This window comes from Phascolarctos cinereus, unplaced genomic scaffold (assembly GCF_003287225.1).
Source record: "Phascolarctos cinereus isolate Bilbo 61053 unplaced genomic scaffold, phaCin_HiC Scaffold_4;HRSCAF=312, whole genome shotgun sequence".
Taxonomy (NCBI): Eukaryota; Metazoa; Chordata; class Mammalia; order Diprotodontia; family Phascolarctidae; genus Phascolarctos; species Phascolarctos cinereus.
The window spans coordinates 29,924,844-29,946,354 of record NW_027555847.1 but is presented as its reverse complement, the minus strand read 5'-3'; the positions used below and the strand labels follow the sequence as shown (position 1 = coordinate 29,946,354).

The window sequence follows — 21,511 nt, the reverse complement described above, 5'->3', positions numbered from 1 at the left end:
GGTGGATTGATGCCCTAATGAAAGCGAACAAAAATACTGTCACTAAGTTGGCATTATTTACCAAGTAAACTCTGTGTGTGGGAGAGAAGGAGTAAGACAACTGACTTTAAGGAGTTTACCATAAAAGTTAACAATGTATTATAACTGTAAAAACTTAGGACAGAGATATTCAAGGGAGGGCTTTGAGATCAGGAAATGGAGTGGTCCAAAAGGCACCAATTCCCTTTTGTGATGAAAGAAGTTTTCACCAGACTAAATGAAAAGAGGTGTCTTGGAGTTGATGAGGGGGGAATATATGTTATGGTTCTGAGATAAGAAAAGGAAGAAAGCAGGAGATCTAGTTATTCTTTATATTATTCATATAATTGTAGAGTGTTTAAGAGTTGGAAGGGACCTTAAAGGTCATTTACTCCAACCTTATTTGACAGATCAGGAAACAGGCTTAGAAAATTTGGGTGACTTGATTGAGGCTTAGCATCCAACAGTGTAAATACCACCAGCCCTTCCATCAAACCTGTTCATCAGTTCCATTCAACAGATATTTATTAAGGACCTACTGTGTGCAGGGCATCTGGTAATCTAGCTGATTTGTCACCTTCTTGCTGGCTGACATTCCATCCATTCCCTCATCCCATAACAGATTTATATCGGTCACATCGTACCGCTGGGTGCGGCTGACGCAGACGGTCGCCTCAGGTCTGGAGATGAGCTAATCTGTGTTGACGGGACACCCGTGATCGGAAAATCTCACCAGCTCGTGGTCCAACTTATGCAACAAGCTGCCAAGCAAGGCCATGTCAACCTCACTGTGCGGCGTAAAGTGGTCTACGCGGGTGAGTTGCAAATACCAGAGGCTGGACGTTGGTAGCATTCACTGGCACTCTCCTGCATTCTCATTTTCTTCAAAAGGAAAAGAAACAGCCCTTTTTCTCATATCTGCCTCCTCAAGCATCTATTTTAGCAAATGTTTGCAAATTTGATCAAGCTTAGAATTTCCAGATGGTTTGCTTTCCTACACTTCTGCAAAACTGCAGTCATGTAGAAGTACTTTTACGTGACTCTAGTGCATTTTCTACAGAGGGAGAAGGCTAGTGGCATACGTATTTCCCATGCCCCCATATTGACTGACACTACTTAGTCATCCTCTTCATGTCATGTTAATTCTCTGCAGAAGGAGGTGTTAAGTGGGCTTTGAAGGTCATCTTGAAAGTCAGAAAAGAATGCAGCATGAAATTGGAAGTCAAAGTAAAATGAAAAATAAGGCCACGGGAGAGAAGCTCACAGCCACATTACAGACTCCTCCCGTCGTTGGCCTCGGCTGTCAAAGAGGAGCATCCTTCCTTACAAGAAAATCAAAGAATGGTGTCTTCGGTACTTTGGGTGTCTCAGTTCACAAACAAAGGCAAGATGAGCAGCCGTCGCTGTAGACAGAATGGCCGCAGGCATAGTTCCGTTTTCACTGGGAAGTGTTTAGTGGAGAAAACTGACATTGCCAGTGAGAAACTGACATCCTGGCATCTTTAGTAGGGTGCCACTTTGGGGTAGTGGAAAGAAGACTGTGTTTGAAGTCAGAAGACCTGAGTTCAGATCCTGAATGCCATTAGCTACTTTAGGCAAGTCAGGCCTCAGTTTCCCCAGCTGTAAAATTGAGTCATTAGACCACATGATATCTGTGCACCCTTTTCAGTTCTCAATTCGACGATCCTCTGTGGAAGATGTGGTGTCACTAACCTATTAGAACCTAAGAGTTTTACTCTAATACTGACAGATTCACTCCTTAAATTTTGGCTAGAAGTTTGACAGATGAAAAGCAGGTAGAGGCCACCTGAAAATGACGAGATGGTTTTCTTCTTTGTTCTTGTTTAATTGACCAAATTTGGTATATTTACTATTTAGGGGGTTGGATTAATGGTATTTTAAATTGAGAAGGCAAGGCATTCTCTGGACCAAAATGTTATTCTTATTCAAAACCTCTGCAGACCTTTTGCAATAAGAATGAGGTCATACGCTGCCCCAACATAATCATAATGACTAGCATTTATATAGTTCCTGGAGATTTACACTGCTTGCCTCACAGTCCAGTGAAACAGGCAGGGCAGATATTATCAGCCCTTTTGGGACAGATGAGGAAGCTGAAGTGTGGAGAAAGGTGCCCAGAGTAACTGAAAAGCGTCGGAATTGAGAGACAGCGGGGAAAGAAGGCTGAATCGGAGTCCAAAGGAACCGAGTTCGAATCTGGCTTTGCTACTTCCTGATGCTGTGACCTTGGGAGCATCAGTTCACTGCCTTTCCCTCATCTGTGAAATAAGGAGGTTGAAGTAGACGACCCCCGAGGCCCCCCTGTCTCTAGAACTATAGGCCCGTCAGCTTGCATCCCCTGCTTCAAAGTCCTTTGCTGCTTCCACTATTCTGTTCTGCCTGTCTGTGCTGTTACTGTGGACTTTTAGATTCACAATGATGTGTGCAAATTAATTTGTTTTTAACTGTATTTATGTATTTATTTTTTAAAAAAAGCAACATAAGAATGATGATCCTAATGCCAAATAAATCTAATATCCTGTCACTTTGCCACCCAGCCGCTTGGTCAGGGATAGAGGGAACTATGAACAGCAGCAGAGTCTTCGAGGGAGACTGATTATCGCTGACGGAGAAATCGTCCCCTAAAATCTCGGAGGGGAGGGAGGCAAAAGATCTCCCAGGTGCCGCACAGGCACAACTGTCTTACGTAAATCCACCCTGCTCTCTTAGGGCCAGTCAAGGGCTTTTAAGATTCCAGGATTAACTTAGCTTCTTAAAGATCTTCGGCTTGCTGAGCCACTGAGAAAGTCTCTAAGGAACGACTAAAGTGACTCTTCTCCCTTGGTCACCTTCCTTGGGCAGGACTCCTTTGGACAGTAATGCCAAGAGTTATTCATCCCCCAGCCACATCCGACCATCTGAGCTACTTCTGTTTTGACTTATGCACCGGACAGTCCATAGAGATGGACTGGAATTCGTTAGAAACTTTAAGCTGGGGACAAAGATGGTTTTAGAGCGTGTGTGAAGACCAGAGGCTCCTCCTGTTTCCTTCTGTGGCTTATAGACGGGTGAATATTAAGAGGAATAGTCCATAGACAAATGAATGCTTCTATAATATTTCAGATTTGCAGAGCATTTTACACACATTCTCTTATTTTTCTCTGCGGCAGTCTCATGAGGGTTACTGTTGTCTGCATTCTATAGATGAGGAAATGGAATGTGAGAAGTTTAGACTTGGCCTGGGTCAAATAGCTAGTAAATGATTGGGATGGGATTTGAATTCAGGTCTTTTCATTTATGCCTTGCTACCTGTCAATGAAAGGGGGCCATACTTGGTAAGCAAAGCTTCATCATATCTTCTGTTGTTCCAGGTTGAGAGTGGGAGGAAACACTATTCACCTAATCTTTGGATTATATTAGTATTGAACAGGAGGAGGGCTTATTCCACATTAGTCTACTTCAACCCACTTTCACTTGTAGGCTAGGCTAACTGGACTAATTGCCATTACCGACATGTGATATTCTCTGTCCCTTTGTGCACAGACTGTCCTCACCTCCAGCTCTTGAGATTCTCAGATTCCTCCTACTGGAAGCCTTTGCAGGTTTCCCTAGTTGTTAGTACTCTTGCCATAAAATTACAGAGCCACAGAATTGGAGAGGTGAAAGGGACTTTGGAGACCTTCTCATCCCACCCATCTAGGAAAGGAATCCTCACTATAACATAGGAAGGAAGGAAGGAAGGAAGGAAGGAAGGAAGGAAGGAAGGAAGGAAGGAAGGAAGGAAGGAAGGAAGGAAGGAAGGAAGGAAGGAAGGAAGGAAGGAAGAAGGGAGGAAGGGAAAAGGGAAGAAGGAAAGGAGAAGGGAAGGAAGGAAGCCAGTGTCTCAGGAGTATCTCTGTCTTTGTTTTTTCAGTACCCAAAGCAGAAAATGAGGTCCCTTCCCCAGCATCTTCCCATCACAGCAGCAACCAGCCAGCTTCCCTAACAGAGGAGAAGCGCACTCCCCAGGGCAGTCAGAACTCTCTGAATACCGTGAGCTCGGGCAGTGGCAGCACCAGCGGGATTGGCAGCGGCGGGGGCGGGGGCAGCGGAGTGGTGAGCACAGCGCTGCAGCCCTACGATGTGGAGATCCGCCGCGGGGAGAACGAAGGCTTTGGATTTGTCATCGTCTCCTCCGTGAGCAGGCCAGAGGCAGGGACCACTTTTGGTAAGCACCAAGTGAGCAAACTCCTTGTTACTGCTGAGCTCTAGTATCGTTGGAGAAAATGCCCATTGAAGAGCCTCGTTGAAGGGAATGACATTTTTAACAGGGAATTGAGTTCATTTAGGGGGTGTTCCCCTCCTAAGAACACACCTGGGCACCGGTACTTTGTGTGGTGCCGTCCTCCAGAGCGATGGCTGTCTCTGGGCATTGGTCCAGGGAAAGCCCATAGTGATGTCCATTCTGGTTTATCACTAGTAACAGCATCACAGGGGGATCCAGGTGTCCCTGAGACAAGCAGTGATGCTCAATAGCAATATAAGGAGTAAGAATGGTCCCTGGCCTGAGTTCCTCCTTCCCTTCCCCGAAGGGTTACCATTGTGCTATGAAGAGTCAGCCCCCTCTTCTCCACCCATGTGTTAGTACAGAGGATCTTTGATGTAGAACATTTGGAAGCTGGCAGACTTGTCATGGCATAGGGGACCCCTCCTGGGAAATCACCCATTAAGTTAACTCTTGATAATCTTTACTAGTGGAGTGGAGCAAACCAGGGGTGCAGAATATGCCAGAGAACTAATGGTCCCCTGACCACTTATGACTGTCATCAGGGTGTGTGTGTGTGCCTTTCAGAGAAAGAATGACTGTCAGAGAAAGCCAAGAACCAGGGAACTGCCCTTCCTTTCCTGGTACTACCACTTGAGATTTGCTCTGTCCTCTTTTCTCTTGAGAGAGAGCCTGATGGAATGGATAGAGAGGGCAAAGCTAGGAGCCAGGAAGGACCTGGGTTCAAATCATACCTCTGACACATATGGGCTGTGGGACTCTGTGCAAGTCAGTTGACCTCCTATTGCCCTCCAGGCAATTCTCTAAGATGAGTCACAGAAAAGGCGATCCTTTGCATTTCCTCATCTGGGGGTTCTGGATAACAGTGAAACTACTTGTCCGTCTCTCTCCCCTTACCTACTCTGCAGGTACTTGCCTAGGCCCTCAGATGTCCTTCCCTCCTCCCATCCCCCAAGAAACCCTTGATTCTCACCTTGCTTCAGGTCTGATTCTATCACAACACCAGTGGAGAGGGAGAAATGAGGGGGTTGGGAAAGTCCTGCCATCAGAAGGCGGGAAATTGTGTTTTATTTTTTAAAAATGGGACAGAGAAGGAGAGAAACTTGACTGAAAAAAGTCAGGGACTGTAGTAAAAAGAAAACCAAGGGGGCTAATGCTTAGGGCTCACCAAAGAAAAGAAAAGGGATGATGGGGAAGCTATGAAGACTTGAGAAGTGTCTCTGAATATTTACACTGAAAAGAATGTGGGATGGTGGAATCCAGAATCTGGGTTAGACTCAGAGGCCCTGAATTCAAGTCCCTTTTCCAGTATTTACCACTTATTTGGCCATGAGCCAAGTTAACCTCTTTGGCCCCCTGTTTCTGCATCTCTAAAATGAGAGGGTTGGGTGAGATGGCTTCTGAGATTCCTTGAGAACCTCTGTGATCATTTGATCATTCCAAGAGGCCCGAGCCCCCTAGTTCTTTAGAGTCCTTATCTCTAGCCTTGATCCTCCACCAATCCCTGCCTCTATTCCCATCAATCACCAACCCTTTCAGCTATACTAGGACCCCCTATCCAAGGCCAACATAGCTGCTGCCAATGGCTTAGATTTGGAATGATCTCTGTTCCCAATGTGTGATGGCAGAGATGAGGGAAAGAAGTGTGCTTGAAACCACTTTCAAATTTAGATTGCCAGAAACATCATCACGCATAGGGATTAGGTTTGCTAGAGCCATTAATATAATATAGTGGAGAGCTAACCTGGCCTAGTGGGTTAGGAAGACTTAGGAAGATCTAGGTTCAGATATTGCTTCTGATGCATACTAGCTGTGTGACCCCAGGCAAATTAGTCTCATTACCCTAGGCATCTCTATAAAACTCTAACTTACAAATGAGCTGCCTATCTGCATTGGCAGAGATAGTTTCTCCACCAAGATTTCCCACTAGGTCATTAAAAAAAAAATTAAGGAATATTATGAGTTAAATAGGGGATTTTTTTTGTAGACTTACTTAGAAACCTTAAAGACGGTATTTCAATTAGAAAAGGCATTTGGAGTGCTGAACAGATGACTTACAAATGACTTTTGGAACCCATGCTGTCTATAAACCTGGAACTGCCAATATTTTGTACCAGCTAATGTGTCTTCCAGCTCGATCACTTCCTGTTTCCTGAGCTTCCACCTTGATTAGGACTTGGGGGGGAGTAACAAAGGGAGAGCAGGGTGCTCTATATGCTGAGTAGGAAAAAGGCTGCTGACAATTTGATATTGATTGTCGATTATCCAAGGACTAGACTGTCTACTATACCCAGCCCATGGTGTCTGATGACTGCAGTGAGGAAAGCCACCACCAGCTGTGTGTGCTAGGTTACAAGGTTGCCCCGTGCTACCTTTAGCATCCTGACCCAATTAAGCACACTGCTTCCTCACCGTACTATTTTTTTTAAACTCATCTTAAACAGATGAGTCAGCAAGGTACGCACATGTGTTTGCACTAATGATGCAGTGTTACAAACAGCACTTGGTTAACTACTTTAAAAGCAATCATGTGCAATATTATGGATAAATGATTCGAACTCACAGTAGGGTTTTTATTGCTCAGATTCTTCATAAATAAAAAGTACATTCAAGGTGTCAAGATCACCATTTCCTAAAATAATCTGGCCACAGAATGTTCTATGGCATTAAAAAAAAATCTGATTGGAGCCCATAAGTATGCAATTCCATGGTCAAGTGCATCGGTGGGGGGGGATAGTGGATGTGTGTCAGCCAGTCAACCAGAAAGCTCATGTCAGTATGATAATCTCTCTCTCCCCTTCAACTTTTTGCTTACTAATTTTGTTTGGAGGTGGGGAGAGTGGGACCACGTGTGGAGGAGGAGAAGGGGAAGCCGTGTGTCTCCTGTCCAGGGTGGACAGTGAGAGTCTCTTGTCTGCTACAGATAACGTATGAAGCACTTTGCCAACCATAATGTATTAACTAAATGTTAGTTCTAATTAATAATGATATTGATATCATTATTATTATTATTAATTATTATTATTATTATATGATATAGAAGTTGGGGCAGGGAGGAAACCCCTGAGGGTCTCAGCACTCCTAGTCAGAGTTGGGACATTTTGCTGAGTTGGGAAGAGGGGCAGTCCCTTCTGGGAATTTAGGTCCCATCCTTCGGAAGCAAACACTCCAAATGAGTCCAGTTGGGAAACGTGCCTCCATTGACTTTCTCCTAGAAAGTCCTGCCCATAATGTATTTTTCCCCATATGCGCTATAAAGGTCTCAGGATTATAAAATATTTCTGTCTGCCTTAGAGGCAGAAGTAAGAGGCCATGTCTAGAGGCTGGCAAGCAGGCAACATGTTCTATTATGATGACTATTGGATTTCTTCACTGATGTGCTTTGACCAAAACTCTTCTCCTGTGACTACTGCAATGAGTAAATCAAACTTTCCCTAATGCTTTGCATGAGAAGCTTATCCTCAGCTGTGCCACGCTCACCATATCCACCCCTGCCCCTGCTGGTTTAGAGCTTCCCCCTATGGATAATCTTTGGAACTTCCAGACCTTGACTTTGAGCCAGGAAGGAAGGGGGTGCTACTTGTCTTTTTCTGGTGGACATCGTGATTCTGGTGTTTTTCCATCCCGTGACATGAACACAGGCTGTTCTTGCTGACATTCAAAGATTTTTGAATGTGAATTTACACATATCCATTCATTTCCATTATGATGAAAGTAGTCAACCAGCAAGCACCTACTACGTGCCAGCCATTGTGATAGGCACTGGGGATGTCTGTTCCCTTGACCTTATTGTTCTCTCAATAACCTTTCCACCTTTTACAGGGAAGGGCTCGATTGATGGAATACCTTTAAAGATACCAGCAAAATAAATTCCTTAAACTATGTCTAGGCAAAGCCCTCTTTGAAAATCCATGGGATACAGCTAGACCCATTTTTTTTTATTCACCATTACTCAAGCATTTATGAAGTGCTTCTGAGTGCCAGGCCACTAATCACTGGAGGTTCAAAGACAAATTCAAGACAATCCATGCCCTTACAAAGCTTACGTTCTGGTGCTATTTTATGCCCCACATCTACAGTTTCACCTCTCAATCAATTGGCTTGTTCTCGTTTGTCCTTCCTTCTCAAAGAGGACCGTTGACATCACAAGGGTGATGTCTTGACTTGTGGATGATTCAGATTTAAATGAGGCAGAGCTGCACACAGTCATCAGCCTCACTGTCCCCTCCAGAGTCATCGAAGTCCAGTGGCAAGACATAGATCAGAAAAACTGGCCATGGCCCAGGATGCAATGGGTGACCTTGGCCTTTCTAAATTAAGGTCTTTCCCAGGTCTCAGTTTATCATTGAATCAGTTGGCTATGTTTGACTGAAAAGCCTTTCCCAACGCAAAATACCCCTCACACTTAAAATATGTATTTTCTTTTGCTGAAAAAGACAATCTCCAAGAAAGTCAAAAACCTTTGATTACAGGAAGAGGGTCAGCCCAGCATTGAGCCCGTACAAATATTACTCTTTATGCATGCCCTTAAGTTGGATGTTAGATTTCCACATTTATTTTTACCCCCTTTGGTTGGGGAAAGAAGAAAACTTTAGAGCTGTTTAGCCAAATGGAGCCTTCCCTAAAAGGTGAGATGAGTGAACAGAGGTCATTTGTAAGAAGTCCCACCAAAGTCAGGCATGGTAGCATGGCCTAATGCTACCTTCAAGGCAGAATTTTTGCCCCTTAATCCATGTGGCATTTGCAGAGTGGATCTTTGTGGTGCTGGTTTCATGTCAGGCATAGAGTGATGATCTTTCTAAATGGAGAAAGAACAAAACATTGGCAGAATCTTGGATAGCATCTGGCCAGAATGGAGGGAGGAAACGTGACAGTGACACAGAGAGTGAGAAAATTCAGTTGCAACTCTCCCTCCCATTCATAGTCCATAAGTGAGCCAGTAGCCTGTGATTTTTGGACTGTCAAGTATTTAAGTAATTGCTAGTTATTCTACAGTTGCAAGTCAAATTAAGGAGGAAAGGGGGTCTACCCCCTCTCCATCATTAGCCAGAGGACTCGATGTAAGTGGCAGCATTAACATGGTTGTACTGGCTCTCCATGCCATGGAATCGCCAATGTTTTGACCCATCAGTGCAAAACTTTCCTTTAATAACATTTGCTTAATGCTTTAATTGATTAACCCTTAACCTTCTCTTTCCCTTTTCAATCCTTTTTCTCCTCTTCCCTTCACTGTGTTCCCACATAATTTTTTACAAATTAAAAACTCACTACAAAAGCAGGAAATGCATGTGTGGCCATGCCCCACAAAATAGGTCGGATAATTGAGGGGAGTCCTGCTGACCGCTGTGGCAAACTGAAAGTAGGAGACCGGATCTTGGCCGTGAATGGATGTGCCATCACCAACAAATCCCACTCAGACATTGTCAACTTAATCAAGGAAGCTGGAAATACGGTTACCCTACGCATCATTCCAGGGGATGGTAAAGTATATCTATGTGTTCTCTCTCTCTCTCTCTCTCTCTCTCTCTCTCTCTCTCTCTCTCTCTCTCTCTCTTCTCTCTCTCTCTCTCTCTCTCTCTCTCTCTTTCTCTCCCCAGCCCCCCCTTTCTCTCTTCTCTTCTCTCTCTTCTTTCCCCTCACCTTTCTTTCCTCCTCCTCCTTTTCTCTCTTCCCTTGTATTTCTGTCTTCCTTTTTCTTTCTCCCTCTTTTCTCTTCTTCTGTTCTCTCTCTCTCTCTCTCTGTCTCTCTCTCTCTCATAATGGAATATGCTACCATATCTATCCCTAACCAAGTAAATCTGTGAAAGCTTCAACACCTGTATTAACTGCATCTCTCTCTCTCATTGAAAGATCTGCACTCTGACCCTGCTTGGGTTCAGGGGTGAAGATCTCTGAAAATCTTCAATTTTCCCTCATTCCTCAGCCCTCAGCACCCTCTTCTTTAAAATTACTAAGTCTGCCTATTTGAGATGCTTTGAAAGCACAGCTGGAAACAGCTATGGGATCTTTAACATATGCTATCCCTGAAATTTAACCAACATCCAGAAACTTCATAAACCTAAAAGATTATAGTCTAGACAGGTACTCAGAGTTTGTTGGAAGGCCATTTTATTTTCACTAGAGTGTTTTGTTTCTTAATGGAATGATTGATGGCAGAGGGGATATCTCACTTCAGTTCAACAAACATTCTTAACTCAACAAACTTTCTCTTCTATGTGAGTTTATGTTCTTCTAATAAGTTCCTGATCCTTAGAAATGGAGACCATGTGATTTTCAATCTTCAAGGATTTATAAAGCACCCAGGAATGGACAGACTCTGGGCTAGGTACTGGAGATGCAGAGACAGAAATAAATAGTCTCTCTGTCTTGAGGGAACTTATATTCTGTTGGAAGTGGGGGAGGGAATAACAACATATGCATGTATGATGGGATCATTGCATTTGGGTCCAGAGTACCTGCCTTTGAATCCTGGTTTTGCCTGTTACTATGTCTGTGACCTGAGGCAAGTTGTAGGGCATCTCTCCACCTCAGTTTTCTTCTCTGTAAAATGATGGGGTTGGAAATATGCCCCCTGAGTCCTCTGAGCTCTAAATCTGTGATTCAGAGATCTCTCGGCTTCCTTCCTATGAACCAAAATTGAAGATGAAGAAGGAACAGTCTATGATACTCTGAGGAAATAGGTTTAGATGAAATAATCACCCCCATTCTTCCCCTCCCTCCTAGTAAGGGCAAATACCAAAATGCAACTTCTTTTGTACCCACTCTTACCACTGTTTAATGGAAATCAAGTTAAAATGTTAATGAGAGATGTTGAGTTGGGCAAGCATGATTTGGTGGTCCCGAGGATTGCAATCTGGCATGGCATGTTCTGACTATATTATAAGTAGCAAACTTTTCTTGGAAAAAGGGGCATTCTTTGCAAGGCATTTTTGGTGCTCATGAATGGAATGCAAAGTTATATTGTAAAATATTTCTTTTGAGTGAAAGGGAAATGTGTTGATGGAGAAAGTTCTTAAATTTCTCTTCCATGGTTCTGAAAGACTTGGAAGCTAGAGGTCTACTAACAGTTTATCTGAGAATAGCTTGCTGCCCCCTAAATCAATATTTTAAAATACTCAGTATTAGAAGGTGAATTGTGCAATCCATGTAGAGTGTCATGTGACTTTCATAAGAAAAAGAAAACCAATGATTAGAAAACCAGCGCTTTTAGGAAATACTAGTGCCCAAAGATAAGCATATCTGTATAGCCAAATATAAGAAGTAAACTGATTCATGGCCTGCTTCTCCCATCTCAATGGTTTATTTTTTTTATATCTTTAAATGTTTTATTTTAAAATTATTTTCATAATTTATGATTCAAGCTAGAAGTCTATTCTACTTAATCCATTAGTCTTGTAAGTCATAATGGAATGTTTTTAAAGTTGTCTGAAGATCATATATCCCCATAAAAAAAGAGAGAGAAAAAATAAAGACATAAGCCTGAAGAAAGTCCTGTTATATAAATGATAGGGAGAGAAAAGAGAGGCAGTATAGCATGGTAGGTTGAGACCTGGCCATCCTCAGTGTAGGAAAGATCTGGGTTCAAGATCCACCTCTAACACATATGGTTGTATGATCTTGGGTAAGTCACTCAACTTCCCATTGACCCCAGGCAGCTCTAAGATGATAATTGATAGACAAGTTGCTGAAATGCTTCAGCAGAGGGAAGATCCAAATTGGGAGCTCCCCACCCTGATGCTATCAAAAGTCTGAACTAAGAAAGGGAGAAAGATAGTAGCTGACCCCAGACTAGACAAAGAATAAGAAAAAGTAGAGGGGCAGCTAGGTGGCTCAGTGGATAGCTCCCGAGCCTTGGAGTCAGGATGACCTGAGTTCAAATCTAGCCTCAGATACTTGACACTTACTAGCTGTGTGACCCTGGGCAAGTCACTTAACCCTGATTGCCTCACCACAAAGCAAAAAAAAAAGTAGAAAGCCAAAGTGATGTCAAGGGTTGAGTATGAGATGATCTAGAGTCTAGACCGAACAAGGGAAGAGAAACATGGATAAAAAGGAAAGGACCTCTTACAAGACACACACCAAATAGAATTTTAAAAGATTGTTAACCAAAGGTAATTACCAATAAATAATATGCCACCTAATTATAAGAGAAGGGATCATAGGACAGCATGACAGAGCTTCAGAGTCAAGGAGCATCTGACATACCCTGGCTGTGTGAATCTGGGTAGATCACTGAATCTCTCGGTGACCTGGCGCCTCTCTAAGGTGGTAAATTACAGAGTAAGTGCTGATCTGCATCATCTGCATCTTTACTATTTCAGTGAAATCAGAGATTTGGTGTGGTCCATTCCACTTCACCAAAAAATAGAAGCAAAAATAGAAGCAATTACTAATAGGTGGTTTCCATTTTTTAAAAGACACTTTTCTGCTTTCGAAATTCAGTCATTGCTGGAAAGTTTTGGTCGCCAAACCACATACCACCTAGTTAAATAGGAAAGAATGATAAGAAGATAGAAAGTAGTGAAAAAATATATTTCTAGAGCCACATGCATTTGGATTAGGCCATGATGGCACCAAGGGGTAAAAACAGAGTTAGTGGATGTGGGTGGAGAGCAATCAGGATCTTCTCTGCAAAGCCTTTTCAGCCCAGGAAAAGGCCCTGACACGAGCAAAGTGAGAAGGTGTAGTTGGTGCCTTTTTAAAAGGAGAGGGAAATGCTTAGTCAAAATTATAGGCTCATCTGCTGAAGTCCCATTGCTGAGGAGAAACTATCGGGCAATTTGCAAATATCTCAAAGAAAGGAAGATGCTGAATCATAGCCACAATGACTTGGGATGAGCAAATCATATCAGAGTCATTCAATTTCCTTTGTTAAAAACGGTGTGATGGACCTTGTTGTTAGAGAAGTAGGAAATTAATACTCTAACTAAACCTGCAGACTTTGGAAGATCTCTTTTTCCATTTTAATGTGCCAATAGAGCACACCATGAGCATCAAAGATGGCATATTTATGTATAATAAGCAGGGGCTGATGAAACCCCTAAAACAGAGAGGCTTGTGATACCTTCAAACAAACCAATTGTCTTTCATCCCATCTTCTAAAACCTTGCCAAGAACACCAGGCTTGCTTATGCTGCTATGTAGACAGCACCCAGGACCACTAGGAATGACTTCTCTACCCAGCTCATTTCAGGACACGGCCTCAGTGCCCTCTTCTCCATCCTCCCGGATGGCTTCCTCCCAGTGCCTCCCACTACTTGTCTTCCTTTTAGTTCTTTCTTTGGCTCTACCACATTTGTCTTCACCCACTCCCTCTCACTTCTCTCCCCATCCTCTCTGCTTCCCTTCAAAGGGGCTAATGCATGTAAAGCTCTTTGCAAACCTGAAAGTGCTCCATGAATGCTTATTATTATCATTTAATTTTAGAATTATTTTATATAATTATAATCTATAAGTAATATATTACTTCATTGCTGATTTTCTAATTATTTTATATAATTATAATATACAAATCTATACAAGTAAATAATATATATATAATATAAAAATTATGATTAGACCTGTTTTAGCCTATGATCAGACCCCTTGAACAAAGCCACACAAAGCCCCAATTCTGTCTTGCTTAGCATTGCTGCACAGATATACATGGATACAACTTGAGCAATTCGAAGGAAGGTACACGTTTGCCATCCTTCCTTCCACCTTCAGTAATGAGGATGGTGATGATGATGATGATTATAACTAGCATCTGTGTAGCACTTACTTTAAGATTTACAAAGTCCTTTACATACATTTTTTTAATTGATCCTCATAAAGACCCTGTTTGGTAAGTGCCATGGTTTTCCTCATTTTATAGATGCAGAAAATGAGGCTGAGAGGCTAAGTGACTTCCCCAGGATCATACACTAGGAAAGGTCTAAGGAAGAATTTAAGTTCAGGTCTTCCTGACCCCAGGTTTCAAGTTCAGCCCATTGCACCACTTTTATTATCTGGAAGTTAGACCTCTTTCCTCTATATCTTGTGGAAAGGCGAGGAAGCGTGTTATGACAGCCCCGTGGAGGTCCAGCCAGGGAAGAGGTGGTCTCTTGACCTTGATGGCTCCATGTATCCCAAAGTCACTCTCTGTTCACAGTTTGCCAAATGAAGCCTGGACAGAAGGGAATCAATGATGCTCTGAGAGCTAAAATTTGATGTCGTTATACAACTCTGACAGATCTGGGCTAACTTCAATATAATTCAGTTTAATGAACATTTATTAAGGGCCTACTATGTGCCTGGGACTGAGGATACAAAGACATAGATGAACCATTACCTGCCCTCAGGGAACTTTAATTCTGCCTATCAAGAAGGATGAAGTTCATATAATGAAAATTCTGATAGGATTTGTAAAGATAAAAATTAATGAATACTCACATATATGAGTTTCTCAGATCTAGAGTCATAGATTTAGAACTGAAAAGGACCTTAGGAGGCCCTGGAGTCTAGCAGCCTGATTTTACATATGAGGAAACTGAGGCAGGATTTGAACCCAGGGCTTTCTGATTCTAGGCCCAACACTCTACTATACCGTTCTAAATTATATTCTTAGGATTTTTGTTCCAAAGAAGTCAGGTTAAAATATATGTTGACCTAAGAAATGGTGTTAGACTATACTTACTGTTTCATTGAAAAAGCCATGAAGCAAGATAGATTCCCATAATTCTCTTCAGGAGAAGGTGTCAAGACTTGATAAATAGCCACTCACAAGCATAAAGAAAGGAATATCACAACCATACACTTTAAAAAATAAATCTCCCAATACTTTGAATATTCGTGGCATTCAGATTTTCAAATACTTACTCAAATATTTATTGCATATGTGTTCATGCATTAAAATATTTGTGTACTGAATAATTCTGCCCTTTCTTGATCTGTCTGGCTCTGGAACAGAGATGCCATGGCCGAGGTTAGGGCTGCCAACATAGAAAGAAGGGTGGAATTGCAAGCGTCCTCCAATTTTTATGTCCAAAAATGAGATCCGAAAGCCTATGTCCTGAAGCATGCAGACGCCATGACAATAGCTTGAGCAGTATGGCAGGCTATTCCTGGCAAACTATTTCTGTGATAGCATAGCGGGAACTATTCTGATTTGCCCAGGAGAATTCAAGTCATTGTAAATAACATTTCAGGAAAAGATATAAGGTACTTAAGCACAGGAATGACCATAAAAATAGCCAATCTTTCCAAACTTCCAAGGTTTCAGTTTCTTCAAGGCAGGTAAAAAATGAAGAATAGGGTCAGTATGGTAGCGTGACTAGAAGTCAGACCTTGGTGTCAAGAAGACCTCGGTTTAGGGTCTTGCCTCTGATACATTCTGGTTTTGGGACCTTGGGCAAGTCATTTAAGCTCTCATTATCCCCAGGAAACTCTCTATAAGTTGGAGTGAGAGGGTTTGGGTTCAAATATTGGCTCTGGTGCTTACTCCCTATGTGACCTTTGCCAAGTCACAACCTCCCTGGGCCTCAACATTTTCCTTATCTCTAAAATCAGGGGTAATTGCCCTTTATGACCTTTCCCAACTCTGTGATCTCTAAGATGAAGGGCTCCAACTACATGAGTTTAAAGCTCTAAAATCTAAGTTCCTATGACAGAGATACACAATGTGTCTGCATAGAGGCAGGTTGTCTGCCTCTGTCCTCTTCGAGAACGAAGGACAAACCACATAACAAGCCATACTACACGGCCTTCAGCTTTGTATCAAGACACTGTCTATTTGAAAATAATTTTGTCAGACACTCATCTCTGCTTAATTGCAGAATGTTTAATACAATGTTAATTAAAATAAGCACAAATTTATCGATATGGTAGAAATGTTGTAGGAATCTAAGATACACAGAGACCACTTTTGGTATTCTGAAAGAGGCCAGTGAAAAGCGAGAAAATTCCAGTCTTCTTTTAGCCATCTAGTATTAACCTAATAAGTAGTAATCATCTAATATTAATTAATAAGTGGGAGCTGTGAACTGAAACTTGGTCTTTTATTTCTGAAGACACTTCACTGAATTGGTAACACTTGTGTAGCAGAATATCAGAGTCATTTAAAAAGGAAGTTCTTTATTTTAAATTGCAAACAAATGTTTGTTTCCTCTGACTTCTGCATGAATCACTCATTAATGCAAAATTAAATGATGGAAATCACCAGAGGAGAAGAAGAAATCAACTCAATTCCAAATACCATGTGAAAAGTCAATAAAAATTCATAATTGCTTCCAACCTGAAAGTCTATATAATAGAATACAGAAAATGGTAACTGGACCATAAGAGATACAAAGAACCCCATCTGTGTGAGAATTAGGTTGTTAGCTTTTTGAGTCCCCTGGAAAGGATGAAAACAAGTAACTAAGATGAAAAAACAGTTATGACAACTGAATCTGATAAAGGTGAGAAGCTCTTGGGTTACCATGACAAAAGAAACCTGAAATTATATCATGACACAATTCAGTGATTATGTTTATTGTTAATTACAAGGAAACATTGTCCCTAATGTCTTGTCTACAATTTCCCTGCAACCCAGTGGAATTTTGTACTTTCTTTTTCAACACAGGCTCAGCGTAATTACAGTGAGTAATAGAGAACAGAAAGAACAGGGATGAACTGTGTGGCTGCCAAATACCCTGGAGGGTCCTGATGTCCATGTCTTAGTGTTATTGATGTCACAGATGAGTGGCAGCAAAATGGAGCAAATTGGGTCCCAGAATTGAAGGCAGAAAAGACCTGGGTTTGAAATGAGCCTCTGATAATTTGGTCAATGTGTATGACCATAGATGAGTCATTTCAACTCTTTTTCTCAGTTCACTCATCTGTCAAATGGGTACACTAATACCATAGTGCCTGCCTCTGAGGGTTGCCATGAAGAGCTAGAGAAAATGTTTGTAAACTGTTTCTCAAATCTTAAAGTGATCTACAAATGCTAGTTACTGTTATTATTTTTATTATTAATGAGAGGCAGTGTGTTGTCATGGATTTGGTGCATTCAAATCCTGCTGTTAGCACATATTGGCTGTATGACCCTGGGCCAGTCACTGAAACCACTTAGTGCCCCCTCTCTAAGACTAATAAATTGCAGAAAAGGTGCCAACATGCATTGGTAGAGGAAGGTTCCCTATACAGTGAAATCATTATCCCTATTATTATTCATAATAATATAACATATGCTGCTACATATTATCTTATACATAATAGTATATATGCTGGCTCTGTTCTTTGAGTCCTGCCAGTGGTCTGAACAAGTTAATGTCATTTCCAAAGCTTTATCTGAACCCCTCTATGATCTAGATCAAGGATAACAGTCGCCTTGTGGTCCTTGTGTCTATTTCATAAAGGGTATGATCATTTAGGTATCAAGCAAGTCAGTCCAATCATTGATCTAATATAAGTTGATCTGAGAATATAAGAAAAAGCATAGTCCTGGAAGGGTCCTGGAGAGGTCATCTGGTATCGTAGACTCAGAGGATTTGGGAGCTGGAAAGATCTTCAGAGGTACTAGAGCTTAACAGACTCCCTCCTCACACCCAATCCTCACCCCTGACTCCTCATACCACCTTCGTATTAAATGAGTCCAGGAGAGGTAAAGTCCAAGGGCACAACGCAGATCTCCTGACTCCCAATACAGTCTTCTTTCCAAAATGCCTTATTACAAGATGTCATACTGGCTGAGTATGATGAATCCTCCAGGCCAGTAGTATGTCTCAGCCAGAGACATTAAAAAAGACAATAAGAGTTACTTTCCATGACATCAACTCCAAAAGGTTAGACATGGAACCCATACTATGACCTCCTAATCAACCTAGTGCAAATCTGTCCTTTGAGAATTTATCTGAACCATTATGTGTGTGTGTGTGCATACAAATACATGTATGTATGTATATATGAGGTATGTGTGTGTATATCCATATGTGTATATATAATGTGTTTTTTATATATATATATATATATATATATATGTATATACATATATACATACATATGCATAAATAAAAATCCTCCCCTTATCCATCCTGAGGAAAGAAGCCTCAAAATTTCACTGAACTTTTGAAAAATATTTGATCCGACTAGCATTTACTAAGTCCTTTCCACATGCCAGACACTGTACTAACTCTAGGAATAGCAAATCCAAATGGATGAGTCAGTCCCTTCCCTCAAGGAGTATGCATTCTATTGGATACGTGTATTTTCCCTCTAAATCCAAGGTGCTTGTACCATTGCTCACCTATGATTCCCTTGGTCCCAATCACCACAGACAAAGGAGAATTCTTTTTCTGTTCAGAACAAAGAACTTAGAATCAACACACAGACCCATTGCTGTGTAGAGAATAAATCCACACATGGGGTATGTTTTTCAAGCTTCTGCTCTGCAAATTTCTAGAGATTTTAATGAAGTTGCATCTGAATGTTTCTAGTGAGAAGAAAAGCCAATTTACATGAGAATATATTCACATTCATAGGCTGCTTGGTATAGCCAATTTATACTCACAGGCTTAGGCTCTTAACAATGCAGGTTTAAAAATTAATATTTCACAAACAGTTCTGGATAAGTTCTCTGGAGAATCTGATATCTTCTGTTTTGGCCAGTAAAGAGAAGTACAGACATGATGTGTTTTTGTCTTTTAAAGTAGAGAATTAGGTTAGTTCCCTTTCACTGTTGGCAATCAATAATATGAAAAACCAAATGGAGGCTGGCAGCCAGCTGGAATATGCAGGCAGAGCAAGTCAGGATCATTCTGTCTAATTCCAACAGGCCACTCTTTATTTAGGGCCATGTTTCAGTGGTATTCTTTTTTTTTCTTTTAATTTAATTTAAATTTTTAAAAATACCCAGTGTTCCCTATCTCTCCTAGGCCAGCAGTGCAGTGGCTACAAATAACTTTGATGCCATTCTCATTGATTTTGACCTTTGCTGTTTCTGACCTGGGCTAGTTCACCCCTCCTTAGGCAACCTGGTGGCCCCTCTGCTCCACGAGGCTCACATATTAATGTCAGGTCTTGTATAGATCCCTGATTGGCTCAGCCCACTGTAGCTCAGATATCCAGAACTTGAAAGATCAGCCAGCCTCAACTTCTTCAGTAAAGCCATTTCAGGTGGGCACAACCTTGCCTGACCAGAGATAGAGACTTTCATAATATACTAATGGAGATGCCCTTTTTGTAGGCAGGTTGAAAAGAATTAGAGGCATACTACCCCCATTAGACATTTATTTATAATCAATCAATCAATAAACATTTATTAAGTATTTACTGTGTGCCAGGCTCTGTGCTAAGCATTTATAAGCCATTTGCTTTCCCATCTTGGGACTCATGAATTATCCTATGCTCTCTGATGGATGTGTTTCATTTCTGCCTGGTCTTATAGCAGTTTCAGGACATAAACTTTTACAAAGTTCTGCTAAGAACAACTCAAAATCATTGTAGAGCAAACCAACCATTCACTCATAGAATTCTCTTCTAGTAAGCCATTGCATAGTGCCTGGTACATGGTAAGTCAATGCCTGTTAACAGGCTGGTTGTGATCAATCCTTCATCTCAGTTGACCTGAACAAGAATTTATTTTGTACCTACTGTGTGCTAGGTACTACAAGTCCTTGCCAAGCAGCCCTGGGAGAGTCCTTTAACCTCTCACTGGCCCAGACAAATATCTGACTCCCAGTTGCAGAGCAGGGGATGATCTATTTCCCTGTACTAATGAAATCACAGGTCCAGTCTTTAAAAAAAAAATGTACCAGGCACTGTCGTATGTGCTGGAGATACAGGCAGAAAAGTAAACAGTTCCTACCTTTATGTAGGTAACACTGTACTAGGAAAACAACACGTACCCAGATAAATAAATAGGAAATACGCATAAGGTAAATGATCATTTAGGGGTGCAGAATACTCTCATAACAGGTCTTCCCAAGACAGGCCTAGAGGAAACCATGTAACTCTTTTTATTTCCTGTCTCCCCTTGCAGAGTCCTCGAATGCCACGCTGTTGACCAATGCTGAAAAGATTGCCACCATAACCACCACGCACACTCCTTCCCAACAAGGAGCCCAGGAGCCCAGGTCAGCTGCTGTACATGTAGATGTACTTTATGTTCAGTGATCATTTCTGGCACAACCATCGATTGCCCTTGGTTCTTTCTCAGTTTTCCCATGGGTTGCTCTTTTTTTTTTCTCTCTTCCTCTCTCTTCATTCAACAGGAATAACGCTAAACCAAAGCAGGAATCGCAGTTTGATTTCAAAGCCCCCCAGGCTGCACAGGTGAGCTCTGCTTCTTTCATTTGCTTTATTTACCCGGTACTCTGGCTTCCAACTTACTCAGACTATTTTTGTGAGACATTCTTAAAACAGGGGAAAAAATAATTCCTTACAAGATAATTATTTACCAGCCATAAGCCCTCAGATCCAGTTGTTTCAGAAATGAGGATTTAATACTTTGCTTTTAAAAATATGTCTGGATATCCCTTTTTATTTTCTGGGAAAAAAAAGACACTGAACCAAATACAGCCCCTAGCAAGACAGCAAAGTTTCTAGTAGCCAGTGATAGCAATCATGGAAGGGTCTATGGCCCCAAAGTGCATTTTGTCAAGAAGGAATGAGTTTGCCAGTGTTGAATGGCCCAGGCACCAGACTTAGAAAAGGAATGGTGGACCATATTTAAAGTGTGTCATTTAAAGATAGGATTACTCCTCAATCATAATTAGTTTTATTATTTTTTCATTAATGATGCTATACATGTTCTAGGCCCTTAGTAAATGAATGGGCATATGAATGAATGACTAAAATGAATGAATCAATAGCTTGAATGAATGAATCAATGGCTAAAATGAGTGAATAAATGAATGGCTAAAAAATACTTTGGAGCAGCCTGAATTCAATTTGTGGACTTCAGCAATTCTACTTCCATGTCTTTCAGCAGGACCAAGATTTCTACACTGTTGAATTGGAAAGAGGAGCCAAAGGATTTGGTTTTAGTCTTCGAGGTGGTAGAGAATATAATATGGATCTCTATGTGTTGCGGTTAGCTGAGGATGGTCCAGCAGAGAGGTGTGGAAAGATGAGGGTATGTATGAAGAGGGAACTTACATTTGCAATGACCAATGGTGGCCCTAGAGAATAGTTAATGAAACATATCTTCATTTTTTTCTGCAAAGAGGTGGAGAAGTACAGGTACAGAAGGTTTCCTAGATCAAAAGACAAGGTTACCCTTTCAGT

The 21,511-nt window shown here is 41.5% G+C and overlaps 1 protein-coding gene across 21 annotated transcripts in view; it reads left to right on the top strand.

The window, feature by feature from the left end:
* Window positions 1–21,511, top strand: part of MAGI1 (membrane associated guanylate kinase, WW and PDZ domain containing 1) — a 711,509-nt gene that overhangs the window by 678,560 nt on the left and 11,438 nt on the right. For 7 of the 21 annotated variants that reach the window (XM_078152122.1, XM_078152126.1, XM_078152128.1 and 4 more), the window contains 6 exons: window positions 641–833; window positions 3,932–4,225; window positions 9,559–9,762; window positions 20,265–20,358; window positions 20,497–20,557; window positions 21,213–21,359. In XM_078152122.1, coding sequence (XP_078008248.1) covers window positions 641–833; window positions 3,932–4,225; window positions 9,559–9,762; window positions 20,265–20,358; window positions 20,497–20,557; window positions 21,213–21,359 — 993 coding nt within the window. The remainder of the gene's footprint in view (window positions 1–640; window positions 834–3,931; window positions 4,226–9,558; window positions 9,763–20,264; window positions 20,359–20,496; window positions 20,558–21,212; window positions 21,360–21,511) is intronic. The other 14 variants (XM_078152123.1, XM_078152136.1, XM_078152134.1 and 11 more) reach the window with 5 other exon arrangements.